We start from the raw sequence: 16,084 nt of genomic DNA on the forward strand, positions 1-16,084 counted from the left end.
TTGTAAATAGTATGTATGACCTTGAAACAATCATCATACTGTAGCATGACACATCAAAATAGTTGCCAAGCAACAGCTCACATGTAGACAATGCTGATGATGGTGATAATGTTTATTACCTAATAGGCCAGGCTCTCTTCTTGACCAATAACCAAAATTTTACAGGGTGTGTGCCTTGCATGATAAGAATCTCTTTGAAGGTGTGTGTGTATATATATATATATATATATATATATATATATATATATATATATATATATATATTACTCTGTGCAAACAATAGTTGCATTAGGGTTGAGCATGCATTTTACAATTGAGTGAGCAGGGCTTAGTGAAGTGTCAATTAGTATTGGGATAATGAGAATTAATATCTGCACATGGAAAATATATTCCTTTTGTATGATCACAAAACTGATTATGTTAGAAAAAGCATTGTTATGCAAATTTTACTGCTGCAAATATTTAGAATATGGTTAAAAAAATCAGTATGTTTTTTTGTTCATTCTCCAATGTTTTTAGTTTCAACTAATATGTTTTCAGTTTCAACTAATATAACTAAATTTTTCTTCTTTCAAACCGGCAATGGTGAGCAGATCGTCATCATCCTGTTTGATGTGTGTGATCTCAGCTTGCTCCACACTCTGTACATCCAGGATCTCCAGAGCAGTGCGAGAAACACTCTGAGTCACTGGAACAGAGGGATCTAAAATTAATGTGAAGAAGATAAACACACAGTGAATGGAAAGTGTGGGAAAATAAAAATAAACATAAAAATAAAAGAAGACTGGGCAGAAAAATTAAATAGAGAAAAGATATGATCACGTGAGAACTCAGATGAGAACATGAAAAAGCAGAGACAGGATAGGAAGAGGATAGAAAGAGAAGGGGAAAGGACAGGATAAGAGAAGGAAGGAGAGGATATGGTAAGAAAAAGAGAAACGGACTGTTTTCATTAAAACGCGGAATGAAAAGGAGCAGAGTGGCAGTAGCTTAAGAAAGGGAAACAGAGAACAATATTTCATGAGAGATGGCATAAAAATATAGAGAACAGTATAAGGAATGGAGAAAAATGTGTCAGTTTTTATTATGAAAAAGAAAGAGAAAATTGGATTGAAAAAGTAAAGAGAGAGGAATAAAGGCTTGAGTAGAGGGTACTGGTGTAAAGGAAAAGAGATAAACCAGAGTGATAGTGAGTAGAGTGTCAGAGAGACAGATAGATAGTCAGACAGTATAAAGTAGGAGGTAAACGAGTGGCAGAGGGTCAGGTGTGTTTTTGCCCCTTAGATCTAATCAAATAGAGCAGCAGGAGACTTCTGCCAGCCTCAGGCAAACACACACACACACACACACACACACACACACACACACACACACACACACACACACACACACACAAACAAATGTACTATGCCTCCTACTGTATCTGATGAACATGTTCTAGATACACATATAATATAGAAGCTGTCTCTTATTAACTGTTTAATGACTATTTATTTTGAATCGTTGAGCTTGTGCAAGTCTACATCTGCACCCTTGACTTAATATTGATAAACAACCATATATGGAATGTTATTTAAATTTTACTTCCTTTTCTTTTTTTGTTTGTGGCATTTTACAGATCATGACATTAGAAATTCCTGCACAAAATCCTGCAAAGTCAGTTGAAAGTATGAGCAAAGCTTTTATCCATTATCTTTGCTCTGGTTTGAATTGGAAAACCTGGCACACAGATGCACAAACACAGAACATAAAGTACTGGCATACAGAACAGTGCATACAGGACAGACTGCTTGTAGAAACATAATTTTCCACTATAAGAACTATAACAATTAACAAAACTAGCAATAGAACTACAATTCTGAACGGACCCAAAAAGTTTTTCACATTTGAAATTGTTAACTCTGTGTCACAGTAAAACTCTGGTAAATGGAATGCTGGGTTTTCTTGTTTCACATTTCAGACTGCACTTGCTTACATACTTGCGCACATATTTTTCAAATAACAAATAATTCTGGGTATTCATTTTCTGATGTTTCTAAAATGTACTTTCCTAAACCTTAGCTTTACATAGTTGCTCTGTGAACAAACATGATCAGATAAATACAGGTTATGACCACTTTAAACAATTCCATGACTTTCCTTTTTGCATTATTGTGGAAAAAATCACAGCTCTTCTGTTCTGCACCCAAGCAGATATTACTATCATTCACAGCTTTCTAAATTGTCTTAAACATTTGTTTTCCACTTATTTGACCAGGCATCTTTTGATATCATTTGTCATAATTCTAGTTTTTCTTTTCTTGTTTTCTATTCTATTGCTAATTGAAGTTGTGTTCTTAAATCATGTTAAATCCTCTACAAGAGGCTTCAGGTCAACAGTAAACAGTTTGTTCAGCCCTGGGGGCTGGAAACGTACGTACGCCAGTTCCCACGCAAAGGTTGAGATCTATAAAAAACAAACTTGACGGGAGAATGTGCGCACCTATAAGCAAACTTTGAGCCGTGCGTACGCACATTCTGGAGACAAAGGGAATTGGCGACACAGATGGTGAGGTCGTGAACTGAAGTTAGATTGTAGAAAATAAATGTGAGAAGAAAGATTATAAGAATTATTCATTCATTCATTCATTTTCTACTGCTTGTCCGAACTTCTCGGGTCACAGGGAGCCTGTGCCGATCTCAGGCGCCATCGGGCTTCAAGGCAGGATACACCCTGGAGGGAGTGCCAACCCATTGCAGATACATTATCATGAGGATTAAATCCAACAGTGTTATTTGTGCCGATTGTTTTATGGCATGTGTCAGCAGGAAGCAAATGGTCTAGAGCAGGGGTGTCAAACTCAAATTCACAGTGGGCCAAAATATAAAACTGAGATAAAGTCACGGGCTAAACTGAATATTTATTGAAAAATTAACTGCAACTGATACGTAATGTTTAACCTTTTTCATATGAAAACAAACTTTAGTTTTGCTTAAACACAGGATTTGGGAAAAAACATGTTTGAAAATTTGAAATAAGAGACACATCAGTGGTGTTCATTTCGCAAACTTTGACCATACACTTTTTTACAAACTCTCCCTCATTTTGGCCATCTCTGCTGCCATAATAAAGCTAGCCTTTACAGCAGCTTCACTTTTTGATTTTGCTTTCATGAACATTTCAGGAAACCAGACTTTTTTTCATCTCCTCCGCCTTCTGGAGCTAATGCTTTACGTCCAGATCCTTATACTTCTCATAATGTTTCGTTTCATAGTGTCTTCTTATGTTATATTCTTTCGTTACAGACACATTAGCTCCGCACACAAGACAAACAGGTCTGTCCTTTATATTCGTGAACAGATAATCTGCCTCCCACCTGTCTTGAAAGCTCCTATTGTCCATCTTTCATTTGGCCATTTAAGTGGAAGGGGGAATTAACTTGCCCGATGTGACTGTGGCATGGTTGTTAACGACTGTCAACATAGAATGAGGGGCGCCTGCTGCGCGTGACTACGCGTCAATACAGTAGCAAGACATTCTGGGATTTGTAGTATTAGCAGAGCATGCGGCTAGCCAGCTGTAATGCACATTTGATATGATCTCGTGAAATATAATAATATAAGTTTGACACCCCTTCTCACACTGATTTAAGATATACGGGATCAGTCACTTATCAGCCAGATAAGATGCCTCAGTAAATGTGACAAACTTATATACTGCTTTAGCCCATAATTTTTTTTGTCCAGTTGTTACATAAGAGATATCACACCTGATTGACTTTTTCTCTGAGATGGCTCCACTTTACTGATTGGTGTATCAGATTGTGAGGTGATGTTGATTGGCTGGTTGTTAATTAATACACCAACAAGCGTTGCCTCTGAGTGAGGTTGGAGGCTGGTCTCTGGCCTCCAGAAACTGTCACCTACAAAGAAAGAGAGAGACAGGGAGATTGTGATATTGATCAGTATTATTCCAACAATGATTAAAAAGCATTTTCATGTCTTTTCGTTTACCTATTTATTCCTGTGTCTGTATATATATATTTACCTGCCATCCTGCCTGTCCATTCACCTATGTTCACTCTATATTTACTTGTTTTTTGTTTGTCTTTGTCTGTCCATTATTCTTTATTTTATTGTATGTCTGGTCAATTATTTCTGTCTGTATCTTTTCTCCTTATCCTTAGATCTGCTCATTCTTAGACCTTAGATCTGAATTTCAATTAAAGCAGCACACTGGCTGTAAAACCTGTGGACCATAGGTGAGGTGAGGCGAATGCAGATCTGCCCACAGCCACTGTTTCAATCTGAGATTCCACACTGCTACCGTGTCTGTCCGTAGTAAAACAGCAGATAAATTGATATCATGTATTTCTTTTTAATTCTGATGCTTATTCATTGTAACCCGGGTCCAAATGTACCAACTGAGCACAACGTGGATAGTGAATCCTTGTTGTACTTGTTACGATCCAGGCAACTCTCAAATTTTAGACGAGAATTCTTGAGTCACATCATCAGATAATCAGTCTATTTCATCAACTTAAGATTTACTATTCTGAAGGGCAAGTCAAAGAAGTCCTGTATCTTCAGAATCTAATGCTTTTATCTGATTGTTTTATTGTCAAAGAGGACTCTTTCTCACAGTTCTCAGGTAACAGTGGTTTTGATAATTCATCTCCTGTTAAATCATGATGCTTTTATTGTTGTTATCTGGGAATGTGCAGCCAAATCCTGGGCCTACTACCTCTGTATCTCTGTCTACCCACTCCCTCAGATTTCAAAAGTCGATCAGGCCTTGTTTTTATACATTTAAATGTCTGGTACCAAAAATGGATATGATCAAGATCTGGGCAAATATGACAAGTGCTGATGTAATGGTTCTATCAGAAACTTGGTTTAAAAAATCTGTAACTGATTATTTAATTTTTATTGATGGTTATAAAGTCTATAGAACTGATCGGTTGGGTAAAGGAGGTGGGGTTGCCATGTATGTCAAATCCAAGCTCACTAGCTCTGTAACTTTGTCAATTACTAAAGCTAAACAGTTTGAGGTATTGGCTATCAAAGTAGGCATATCAAAGGTTCTTACATCACTGTTGTTGATTGCTATAGACCCCCCGTCTGCTGCAAAGGTTGCTTTCAAATCTATTTCAGATATTTTACGTGAGTTAAATGACTCTGAATTCATCCTTATGGGTGATCTAAATTGGGCCTGGCTTTCAGTGACGTCAGATTATTTTAAAGAACTGTGTGATTCATTAACCCTCTGGGGTCTGACCATTTTGGGACACTGGCAGAGGTTCTGACATGCTCTTACATTTGGTCTTTTTTCAGTTATTTCAAAACAGGTTAATGGCTAATATCACATAACATTGTATTCAGCACAAACTGGGCTACAATATTATGTAAGTAAAATGTATGTACATGTTTGTATTTTTAAGTAAATGATGTTTATGCGTGGGTAGTAAAAAAAAGAAAAGATGCTGAAATAAGGCCAAGAAACACATACTAAACATTTGTTCACACACAATAAAGTTCTCTACTCTTGTAGAGTTGATAATTTGCTACAAAAAGATGTGAAAACCATTTTACCCACTCATTCACATGAAACAATACATTGATTTAACTTTTGTAAGACAGTTTTTGTAGTGTAAAGGCAATATGCAAGGGAGGGTCAAGGGTCATGAATATTGATGATTCACACCTGAGGAGGCCCAACCCCCTAATCGCTTAGTCTGGATTGTGTTGACAAAAGAATGAATGTGGGGAGACTTAAAGAGAAAATCTTTTGCTTGTAGTGTAATAAAATAGTGTACAATGAAGTACAAAAGACTTAAGATTTTATTTATATCTGTACTTGACAAAATAAGACTTATTTAACCAATGTTAAAAAACATGAACAATACAATAGAGTCAAGAGTCAAGATTTGTATGCAATGATTCAAAATGTCAGCTGTAAATGTACAGTTTGGTGTGCATCTAAAAATACTTTACATATAAATTAAATATTTATATAAATATAAATTTGTTAAATGTTGTCATGCCATTGTTCAAAACAGTTCCTATTTAACTGAACACACAAGGGAACATTACATGTTTTGCATTTCCAAGGTGTGTCCTGTCTTTTACCATGCACTGTCTTGCAGTGCACACATTTATTCTTTATTGCATTTTTTGCGCTTTTTTCCTCTTCAACGTGAAATCCACTTAAAATACTCCGTCATTCATAATCATACACATACATGTAATACATCATTCGAAACTGTGAAGTGTCTACTTTTATTTGACTGCCTTCATAATAACAACAAAACGCTGTGCTTTTGGCAAATAAAGAAAATAACCAGGGTGTGCATTCAGACATCTCTGTCTCCTTGACCATCTTCCTGAAACACGTTGAACCGATCAAACATGAACCGATAACTCCGCCAATACTTATCACACGAACATGATACATATGTCTAATGAAAGCCTGAAATGTCTACTTTTAAATGAGGTAATTAAAATCGAAAGCAAATATTGTCTTTTTGTGTAATTTGTATGATTACACGAATGACTGAATCTGTTAAAACTTTGTGCTTCTTATAGCATAGTTTGGGGGCGTTGATCTTGATTGCATAGCCCGCTCAGGTCATTTTCAAATGAATGGCGCACTCGCGGTAGGTGGATCACATTAAGTGCTAATGAGGTCGAGCCAGAAAAACTGTACCTCTCTTTACTTACATACAGATTACACAAAAAGCTCTGAAAAAGAGGACTGTTCGTCCCGACTTCACCCCGCCGATCCCTGAAGATCCTGTGCTGACAGCCCTCCACAACATCCATTTTTCCCTCTCCAATCTCGACGCCAGGATCCAAGTCTTGGAAAAGCTGCCTCCGCCCGTTCCCCCTACAGCCACCGCGTCTATGACACCTGCTCCGCCGCCCCCCGGTGCTTCCTCAATCTCCTCACCAGCTGGCGTAGACCTAAGCCTCCTCCCCCGCGGCAAGCTAGCAACGGCCCTTCCAGCTCCCACCGCCAGCGCCCCCTTCTTTCCACCTGCAGCTGCTATCTCTCCCCACCTGCGCGCCCAGATTCTCGCAGGTAACGACATTAAAGTTAAGATCCTGCTGGGCTCCGAAGTCCAGGACAAACGCACGGTCGACTGCGGGGACGTTTCCGTGTTCTTAAAAGACAACGACCTGAGGCTGTCCAATCGCCTAACCATGCCCGAGTTCAATGTTGCTTTCGGCGTTTTTAGAGACGTCATCTGCGACTCCTATCCGGAGCGCAGGGCAGAGCTAGACACCAACCATCAGAGCTAGACACCTATCATCTCGGACCTCGCCGTGACCTATGGGGGACCCTTTTCTATGTCTATCACAAATCCTTCTCGGCCAAGTCAGCTATGTTCATCCAAAGGCTCAACCAAAGATTAGATTGGTCAGCCGTAGACCTAGTTCTTATCAGCAGGCATCTCACCAGTCACCACGCGCTGTCATGCTCTCTATGCGGTGCTTTGACGCACACCCCTCCTCTGTGCCCGAGGTCCGCCAAATTCGCCACTCCGGCCGAACACCCCCCCAAAGCCAAAGACGACGAACAGGAGTTCCAGGCGCTGTGCCCAGATGCCTCTCCCTCAGGCCTGCCCTGCCCATCATTCGCCCTGAACTTCCTCGACTAAGCTCTACCCTGCAGTCATACCTCTCCGCAGCCTCACTGTACATGAGATCAAGCCTAGCCGAATCCACATTAAAAGCCTATGACTCTGCGTGGTTTCGCTTCACCAGCTTTAGCGCCGCCTTCTCAGCCTCCGTTCTGCCGTTCAACCTCGCCATCGTGAGCGCCTACATCGTTCACTGGATCCAGGCTCAAAAAATGCAACCCTCCTCCATCAAAAGCCAAGTCGCAGGCATCCAATTCCACCCAAGGTGTTTGGACCCGTCCGCGTGCAGTCTGCTGGGGCATCCGTCCATCCGCCTGCTCCTTGCTGGCATCAGGAAACAGACACCAAAAGGCGCAGACAAGCGTCTCCCTCTCACCCTCCCTACGTCAAAAAACTGGACACTAGACTGAGACAGGGGTGCTTCAGTCCTTACCAGGATCTTCTCCTGGAAGTGGTGTTTCTATGTGCCTTCTACGGTGTCCTCAGGGTGGGTGAATTCACGACATGTAGCAACAAATTCAACGCCTACCACGACCTCACAGTGTCGGACATCACGCTAGACCAGTAATTCTTAAAGTGTAGTCCGCGGACCACTAGTGGTCCACCATCGACCCCTAGTGGTCGGCGAAAAGATGACCTAAACTAGGCAAGTGTTTATAAAATCGTCACTTATTTAAGTAGATTTTTAATGTACTTGTGAAACAGTTCTTGCCATTCTGTTTTAATAACGTAAAAATGGATCGGTGGCTAAACCAAAGAGGAGTCAAAAGAAAAGATCAAGCGTCCACTGAATGCAGCAAAACTCCTTCCTGAACATCCAAAGCTTGCAGAATCTGCCCTCAAAGTGCTCATGCCCTTCCTAACTACATACAACTGTGAAGTTGGGTTTTCCACACTGGTTGGTTTGAAAACAAAACAGCGCAACAGACTAAACGTGGAGCTAGTATGAGACTGAAACTCTACTCTTTGGAGCCAGACATTCAGAAACTGATGTGTGATAAGCAGCACCACCCGTCTCATTGATATTCACGTTAAGTTTTAGATGGAAATCTCAAAATCTAAAATCCACAGATCTATTAGTTTTTGTTTCATGTGTAAAATCCCAGCAATTTCAGTGATATTGGACATTAAGGGGAACATTCTTTTCAGCATTTTATTGTTACCATAGTTACAACCATAGACTTCCTATACCCACCACCTCAGTTTTAAACTAATGGCTCTTTGGAATGGCATTAAGTGGGACCTAGGCTGTTACAGTATGTTTAATTGCATTTTTTTTTCCACATGTGCAGTTTGTTGTTCATATTAAGCTGCAACTCATTTCACATTTACTTTTTCAAATTAAATAAAAATTTATATAATAATTTCTGATCATATCATTGCATTTGTGTTTGAATAATTAGTTTTTGACTTGAAACAGTTGCATATTAAACTTAAATTTAGCTTATCCTTCCTATTTTGTTGGTTTTTGGGGGCGTGTTAGAGTGGGATTCTGTAGATGGTCCTCAGAAAAAAATTGGAAGATAAAGTGGTCCTTGGGCTGAAAAAGTTTGAGAAACACTGCGCTAGACGAACATTATTTTTCAATCTTCCTAAAACACTCAAAATCCGACAAACATTTCAAAGGTATTCCCGTCGTAATAACTCGCACTAACACAGAGTTCTGCCCCTTTTTTTCCATGTCCCGTTACCTGGGTCTTTGCCCAGAAGCCCGGCCCAACGAACCGCTGTTCCTGACTGAGGACAGTAAAGCCATGTCAAGGTCATGGTTTGCCGCCCGTCCGCACGGCCTGCCAATTCTGCGGCATCTCACCGGAGCTCTACACACCACATTCCTTCCGCATCGGAGCCGCGACAACCGCAGCCTCGGTCACCTCAATTCCCACCCTTAAAAATCTCTACGGCTTATGAACGCTACGTCCGTCCGGGAACCACGGACATGTTAAAGGCCCAAAAAGCTATGGACCCCCCCCCCAATCGCTTCTGCCCTCCATACTCGTTCTCTTCCCACCCTCTTACCTCCTCTGCTCCTCACCCCCCCCCGCTCTGCCGTCCCCCCATAGCGCGCCACTCCTACCGCTCCAAGCTGCACTCACCAGGACGTGCTGCTCCGCGCCCCCCCCCCGCCCCCCCATTAGTCCATCTCGCGGTGGGGCCCCTGGCTCCCTCTTCCCACGACCCACGCTTAGCTCCGACCCAGTCTCGCACTCCGCCCGCTCGGCAAATACGCCGCCCGCGTTTCATGGTCCCTACGCCACGCATCAGTTATGTTGGGGGTCCCCCCTGGCATATGGTTTTGTTTTGAGGGTCTATTCTTTCCCCAGCTGCTGCCTCCCCGCCCCGTCCATGCATGCGCACGGACAGGCACGCGGGAAAATTCTCCCAGAACAGAACCATCCCGCCAACACTAACTGTATGCTATCATCCTTCTTTACGAAGTGGTCCTGACTGAAATCAAGCCTCACGTTAGTTGCTACATTAGCTGCTAATCAGCCGTGCACAGGCGAACCAATCCGGCTAAGACTTCCTTAATTTCCATCCTTTAAATCCTCGCCTGCGAGCGCTCCCATGCATCGCTGCTGCTGCGATCCAACACCCTCCTCCGTCCCCGACTCCTCCAGCTGAACCTCCCGCCGGCACAGATTGACCGCTATACAAAAAAAAAAAAAAAGTGTAATTCGGTTCTGATTCGGAGCAAAAAGGGGGGGTCTATTCTTTCCCCAGCTGCTGCCTCCCCACCCCGTCCATGCATGCACACGGACAGGCGCGCGGGAAAATTTTCTCAGAACAGAACCATCCCGCCAACACTAACTGTATGCTATCATCCTTCTTTACGAAGTAGTCCTGACTGAATTAAAAGATATTTTAAAAGTTTTCCAGAGCAATCTCCTGCGTGATTTATGTAATAGTGATCTTAAGAGAGTAACCTTGATTCCGGATGTTGAATTGGCATGGGAATCTCAAATAAACATGTTCCCATTAAAAAGTTTAGGATCAGTGGTAGGGAAAATCCCTGGGTCTCTTAGAGCTTATTCATCAAGAGGTTAAGAAATAAATTGTGGGCCCAAGCTAGATTTTCTAACTCCTCTGCTGATTTACTACGTTTAGAACCCTAAGGAACAAGTGCACCTTGATGATAAGAAATTCCAAATCAGAGTTTTATCTGAAGACAGATAAACACAGAATCTAAATTAGCCCTCCAAATTTTGGAAAGTAATTAAATCTACTGTATGTCAGGTACACATGTTGCTTCAAGCCTCCCTGAACACATTCTTGTTGGCTCAGATGAAATCAGGGATAAAGTTGCTATGATCAGTCAGTTAAACAAACACTTTATCTGTGCTGGGTCTACATTTGACAGTTCAAATGTAAATGCACCTGTCCCATGTTCTGTCACCACTGCAACTGATAGTAATCTGAATTTGTTTGAATTTAAAACTACTACAGTTGTGCAAGTTAGTGAAGCTCTGAAAGGCATTTACCACAAAAAATCTGCAGGTCCTGACAATCTGGATCCTTATCTCCTAAAGGTAGCGGTAGATATTATTGCTGAGCCTATTACTCACATTTTTAATTTGAGTCTTATGTCCAATTCAATACCCCAAATCTGAAAAGCTGCTTATGTTCTCCCCTTATTTAAAGGTGAGGACTCCTCAGAGCTAAACAATTACCGTCCGATTTCCAAACTCTCAATCCTGGCTAAGATCTTTGAATCGCAGGTAAATTTACAGGTCAAACAGTTCTTACTTGATAATAATATTTAAACAATTTTCAATCTGGTTTTAGAACTGGCCACAGTACTATTACTGCTGCTATGGTGGTAATAAATGATCTTATTTGTGCCTTGGATATAAAACAACATTGCGCTGCTTTATTTGTAGATCTATCCAAGGCGTTTGATTCTGTAGATCATGAATTGTTGCTAAACATACTTAGGGATGTGAGTTTCAGTCCTAATGCTGTTAAATGGTTTAGAAACAATTTTGTAGCTATTGTGTTCTCTATATTTATAAATGATTTAGGTAAGGACGTTCAAGTTCAAAATGTCATTTATACATATGCTCCTTATATAGCACAGCTTCAGACTGCATTTCAGTCATTACAAACTACTCTGCTCAATTTAAAATTGGTTTTAAATCCTCAGAAAACTAAGTACATGGTCTTTTAAAAAACTCACTCACAGCTGCTTGATGATCTTAGCATTTTTACGTCCGATGGTAATTCCATTGAAAGGGTACCCACATACAAGTACTTGGGTATATGGATAGACGACAAACTTTTATTTAATGTACATATTGCTAATTTAGTTATGAAGCTCAAAATAAGGATTGGCTTTTATTTTAGAAATAAATCTAGTTTTACATTTAACTTCTCTGTCTGTGATTGATTATGGTGACATATTATGTATGCACGCAGCCTCCTCCATCTTACGGAGTCTTGATTCAGTGTATCATTCATGTCTACTCTTCATTACAAATGCAAAGTCCCTTACTCACCATTGTATTCTTTATGATCTGGTGGGTTGGACATCACTGACCACTCGCAGAAAACAGCCTTGGTATACTTTTATATATAAAGCCATGCTAGGTAAACTTCCAGCTTACCAATGTACCCTCCTCTGTCTCAATTCTGCTAGTTATCAGCTACGCTCTTCCAAGTGGTTGCTTTTTAATGTACCCAGGGTTTGGACAGATTTGGGGAAAACTGCATTTTCATACTATGCACCATGGGCATGGAATAATTTGCAAAATGATCTTAAATTAGAAACGTGTATATCAATAAATACATTAAAGACCATCATAAAAAATGTGGTAAAGGAGACATGTAGTAGACAAGAAGTCCTTGTATTGTATGATTGTATGTATGTATGTTTTTACTATGTTGTGTGTCACGGTGAGGCAAGACGAGTGAGGATCCAATTGCAGTTAACAATTTAATAACCAAAACAAGACATAGGAACACAGACAGGTAGGCAAGACTAGGCAGAACACCGGGCTGACAGGCGACAGGGAAGTGAACAAACAGTGTATATATATTAGACTGGAACCAATCAAGAAGCAGGGACAATGAGAGACTAAGACAACACACCTGAGGGAAAGATTGAGTACAATTAGTGTCCATGGTAACAAACAAGTGGGCAGAGCAAACAATCAACAGCAGGGCAAGAAAGCAGACAGAAACAGAGCAAACACAGACAGACTCATTACAGAACCCACCCCCCACCCCCACGAGCGGCTTCCAGACGCTCCCAAGGCCACAGAAAAACTATCCCAGGAGGGTGGAGCGAAGGCGCCACAAGGGTGGGAGGGCGGGTTGAGTTTGTGTTGTGGCGGAGCCGGCAGAACAGGACAGGACAATGCTGTAGGCGAGACCAGGGACCACAGCAGAGTTAGTGGCCAGGGTGGTGCTGCAGGTGGAGACAAAGACCAGAGCAGAGCTGGAAGCCAGGGTGGTGCCACAGGTCGAGCCAGGGACCATTGCGGAGTTGGCGGCCAGGGTGGTGCTGGAGGCACTCTGGACATATAGATGAGGGCAGGAGAGAGCGAGGCTGACAAAGTCAAAGAAGCAGAACTAAAGACAGACAGGGCAGATAGGCTGATTAGTTCGGATATAGTCAGTTTGGGCCAGGCTGAGAGTTCAGGACTATCCCTCTTGGACTTGGCAGAGGGTCTATGGAGCTTGGGCATAACCATATTAGCTGGGCTACACGACCCAGAACATTCCGGAAGTTCCAAGACAGGCTCAAGATTCAGGACAACAGATTCCGAAATTTCAGGTTCGGCTAGCTTGGTCGGAATAAAGAGCTCTAAAGACCTGGTAGACCCCATCGTCCCGGCTGGTTCCGTTGACCCGGTTGTCCCGGGTGGTTCCGTCAACCCGGTCGTCCTGGCTGGTTCCGCCGACCCAGCCGGTTCCGGCGACCCAGTCGGTCAGGCTGGTTCTGGCAACCCGATCGGCCCATCTGGTTCCGGCGACCCGGTCGGCCCGGCTGGTTCCGTCGACCTGGTCAGCCCAGCTGGTTCCGTCGACATGAGCGGTCCGGCTGGTTTTGTCGACCCGGTCGGTCCGGCTGGTTCCATTGATCCAATTGGCCAGGCTGGTTCCGTTGACCCGATCGGCCCAGCTGGTTCCGTTGACTCGATCGGCCCGGCTGGTTCCGTTGACCCAAACGGTCCGGCTGGTAAAGCAGATGGCTTAGGGAGTATCCGCCGGGTTGGAGATCAGCCAGTTCGCACGGGCCTCAACTGAGCTTGCAGGTATAGCAGCCATGTGAACAGGCTCGGTCACAGGCGTGCACAGGACTGGGCTGGACGGAGTTACTGTAGAGCATTCGGGCGTCCGTGGCTGGTTTGGCTCCCGATGCCTACTGCCCTAGCGCACCTTGATCTCCAGTCCATGCCTGAAGATGTCTTTCGGGCCTTCTCCCCGAAGTCCACCTGGTTACATTGGTCCAAAAATACCTCAGCGTATTCTTCAACTGGGGAATCTTCCTGACATAGGCAAAACAAGTTCCCTTTCGAGGGAACTCGACGCTGCGTCAGTGCTGACGCTATAGGAATGCTTCTTTGAGGAAGTTGTGTCTGAAGCTCTGTGTGCACACACGCCATTTAATGGCTCGGAAAGGACACGTGACGGAGTAATTACTCGCCAGTAAGTCCATATAAGGGCATCTACGTCACGCTGCTCCAGCTTTCTTTGTCTTCAGGAAGCGCTCTGTGTATGTGTGTCGTTTGTCTGTCTGTCAAGTGCAGGGAAAGAAAAAAAATAGGGAAAGACTAGGCAAAATGTTGCAGTCTAAGCACTTTAAGAGATGCGTGCATCCTTGCCCCCGCTTTATCACGGCGGACGACGCGCATTCTCTTTGTGTGGTGTGTTTGGGAGAGGGGCATGCCCGGTCGGCTCTCGAGGGAGCCGGCTGTGTGCATTGTGAGGGATTCCCTCTCCGCACGCTCCGCTGGCTGTGTTTTCAGCTTCGGCTGCGCCTTGTGGTTCGGGTCCTGAGTCTGCCGAGGCAGCGCGGCGGCTTCAATCATGGGGTTCCCAGGTTGAGTTAGTGGAGGCGGAGCAAGAGACGGGTGTTCCCCTTTCTCTTGCCCTCTCCCCTGACTCCGATCGCTCGGTTTCGCGTTCGGGAGCTCGCGCTGCGATTTCTACCAACCCGGAAGAGAGCATGCTGCATTCCGCGTCCGGCTCTGAGGAGCTCGATGTCGAAGGGGAGGGGCTTTCCACCTCAGAACAGCCGACGCAATCAGTCGCGTTCGAGGAGCTCCTCGAGGTAATAACTCGGGCTGTTGAGAAGCTGAATTTAGATTGGCCTGAGGAGGTAGTTGGTGTCGCCCATTCTAAGCTGGACGACCGCTTTCTCACTTCAGGCCGTCAGCCACCTGCACGCAGGCGTCTGCCATTTCTTCCAGACCTCCATACTGAGGTATCGAGGTCTTGGAAAAATCCCTTTTCGGCGCGTGTATTTTCTCCAGCCATGTCAGACTATTCAGCCATTAATGGGCTTGAAGACCATGGGTATAGGACGATGTCGAGGGTTGAAGAGACGCTAGCCAGTTATCTCTCCCCTGCATCGCCCGCATGGAGAAAACCTGCCCTTCCATCCAAGCCATGTAGGACCACTTCGGCCATTGTGGGTAAGGCCTATGAGGCAGCGGGTCAAGCGGGTGCAGCGCTGCACACCATGGCGGTCTTGCAGGCCTACCAGGCTGATCTGCTGGCAGAACTGGATGGCGGTGAAGGGCTGGGACCTCAGGCGGTGTCCGAGCTCCGCCGCGCCACTGATCTCGTGCTCCGTGCCACGAAGCAGACGGCCCGCTCTATAGGCCGTACTATGGCTGCGCTGGTTGCCACGGAGAAGCACTTGTGGCTTAATTTGACGGGCATAAGGGAGAAGGATAAGTCATTTCTCCTGGACGCCCCAGTTTCACCTCAGGGCTTGTTCGGCAACGCAGTTAGTACTGTCGTCGACAGGCATCAGGAGGTGAAATGCCAGTCAGCGGCGTTCAAGGAGTTTCTCCCTCGCCGCGGGGAGCAGCCTGGGCCATCATCTAGCCGCCCCCCCCTTTTAGCTCACTCAGGGCAGTGAGAAGAGCTAGTGTGGTGGCCCGAGCCCCCCCGTTTAAAACTAGGGAGGCCGGTTCACATGCCCGGACCCGGACCCGTCCGGTGAGAGAGGACCTTAGGTCTGTCCTCTCAGCCAAGCGGGCCGCGAAGGAGACCTGATGCCCGAGGGCAGGGGCTCCTGGGAGCGCCCTATTCAGAGACGCTCCCCCTACTGCCAGCCCCGCCGCCTTTGTCGTTTCGGGGGGCAGTGGGGCCTGTGTCGGCTCCCCTTTCTTGTGCGGATCTTCCCGGGTTCGCGCCTGCCGGTGCGCTGTTTCAGGGCGCCCGGGAGGTCTGCACAAGTTTGACGCCACTGTCAGGCAGCCTGGCAGCGTGGAAACTTCTGCCAGGGG

At 44.4% G+C, this 16,084-nt stretch overlaps 1 protein-coding gene across 2 annotated transcripts in view; it reads right to left on the bottom strand.

Annotated features, from left to right (window-relative positions):
* Positions 1–264: 264 nt before the first annotated feature.
* zbbx (zinc finger, B-box domain containing) overlaps positions 265–16,084 on the bottom strand; it is a 65,434-nt gene continuing 49,614 nt past the window's right edge. For both annotated transcript variants that reach the window (XM_047822788.1, XM_027168052.2), the window contains 2 exons: positions 3,750–3,902; positions 265–703 (listed from right to left, as the gene is read on the bottom strand). In XM_047822788.1, the coding sequence (XP_047678744.1) occupies positions 543–703; positions 3,750–3,902 (314 nt within the window). In that variant the 3' untranslated portion in view covers positions 265–542. The remainder of the gene's footprint in view (positions 704–3,749; positions 3,903–16,084) is intronic.

Source organism: Tachysurus fulvidraco, chromosome 13 (assembly GCF_022655615.1).
Source record: "Tachysurus fulvidraco isolate hzauxx_2018 chromosome 13, HZAU_PFXX_2.0, whole genome shotgun sequence".
Lineage (NCBI taxonomy): Eukaryota > Metazoa > Chordata > Actinopteri > Siluriformes > Bagridae > Tachysurus > Tachysurus fulvidraco.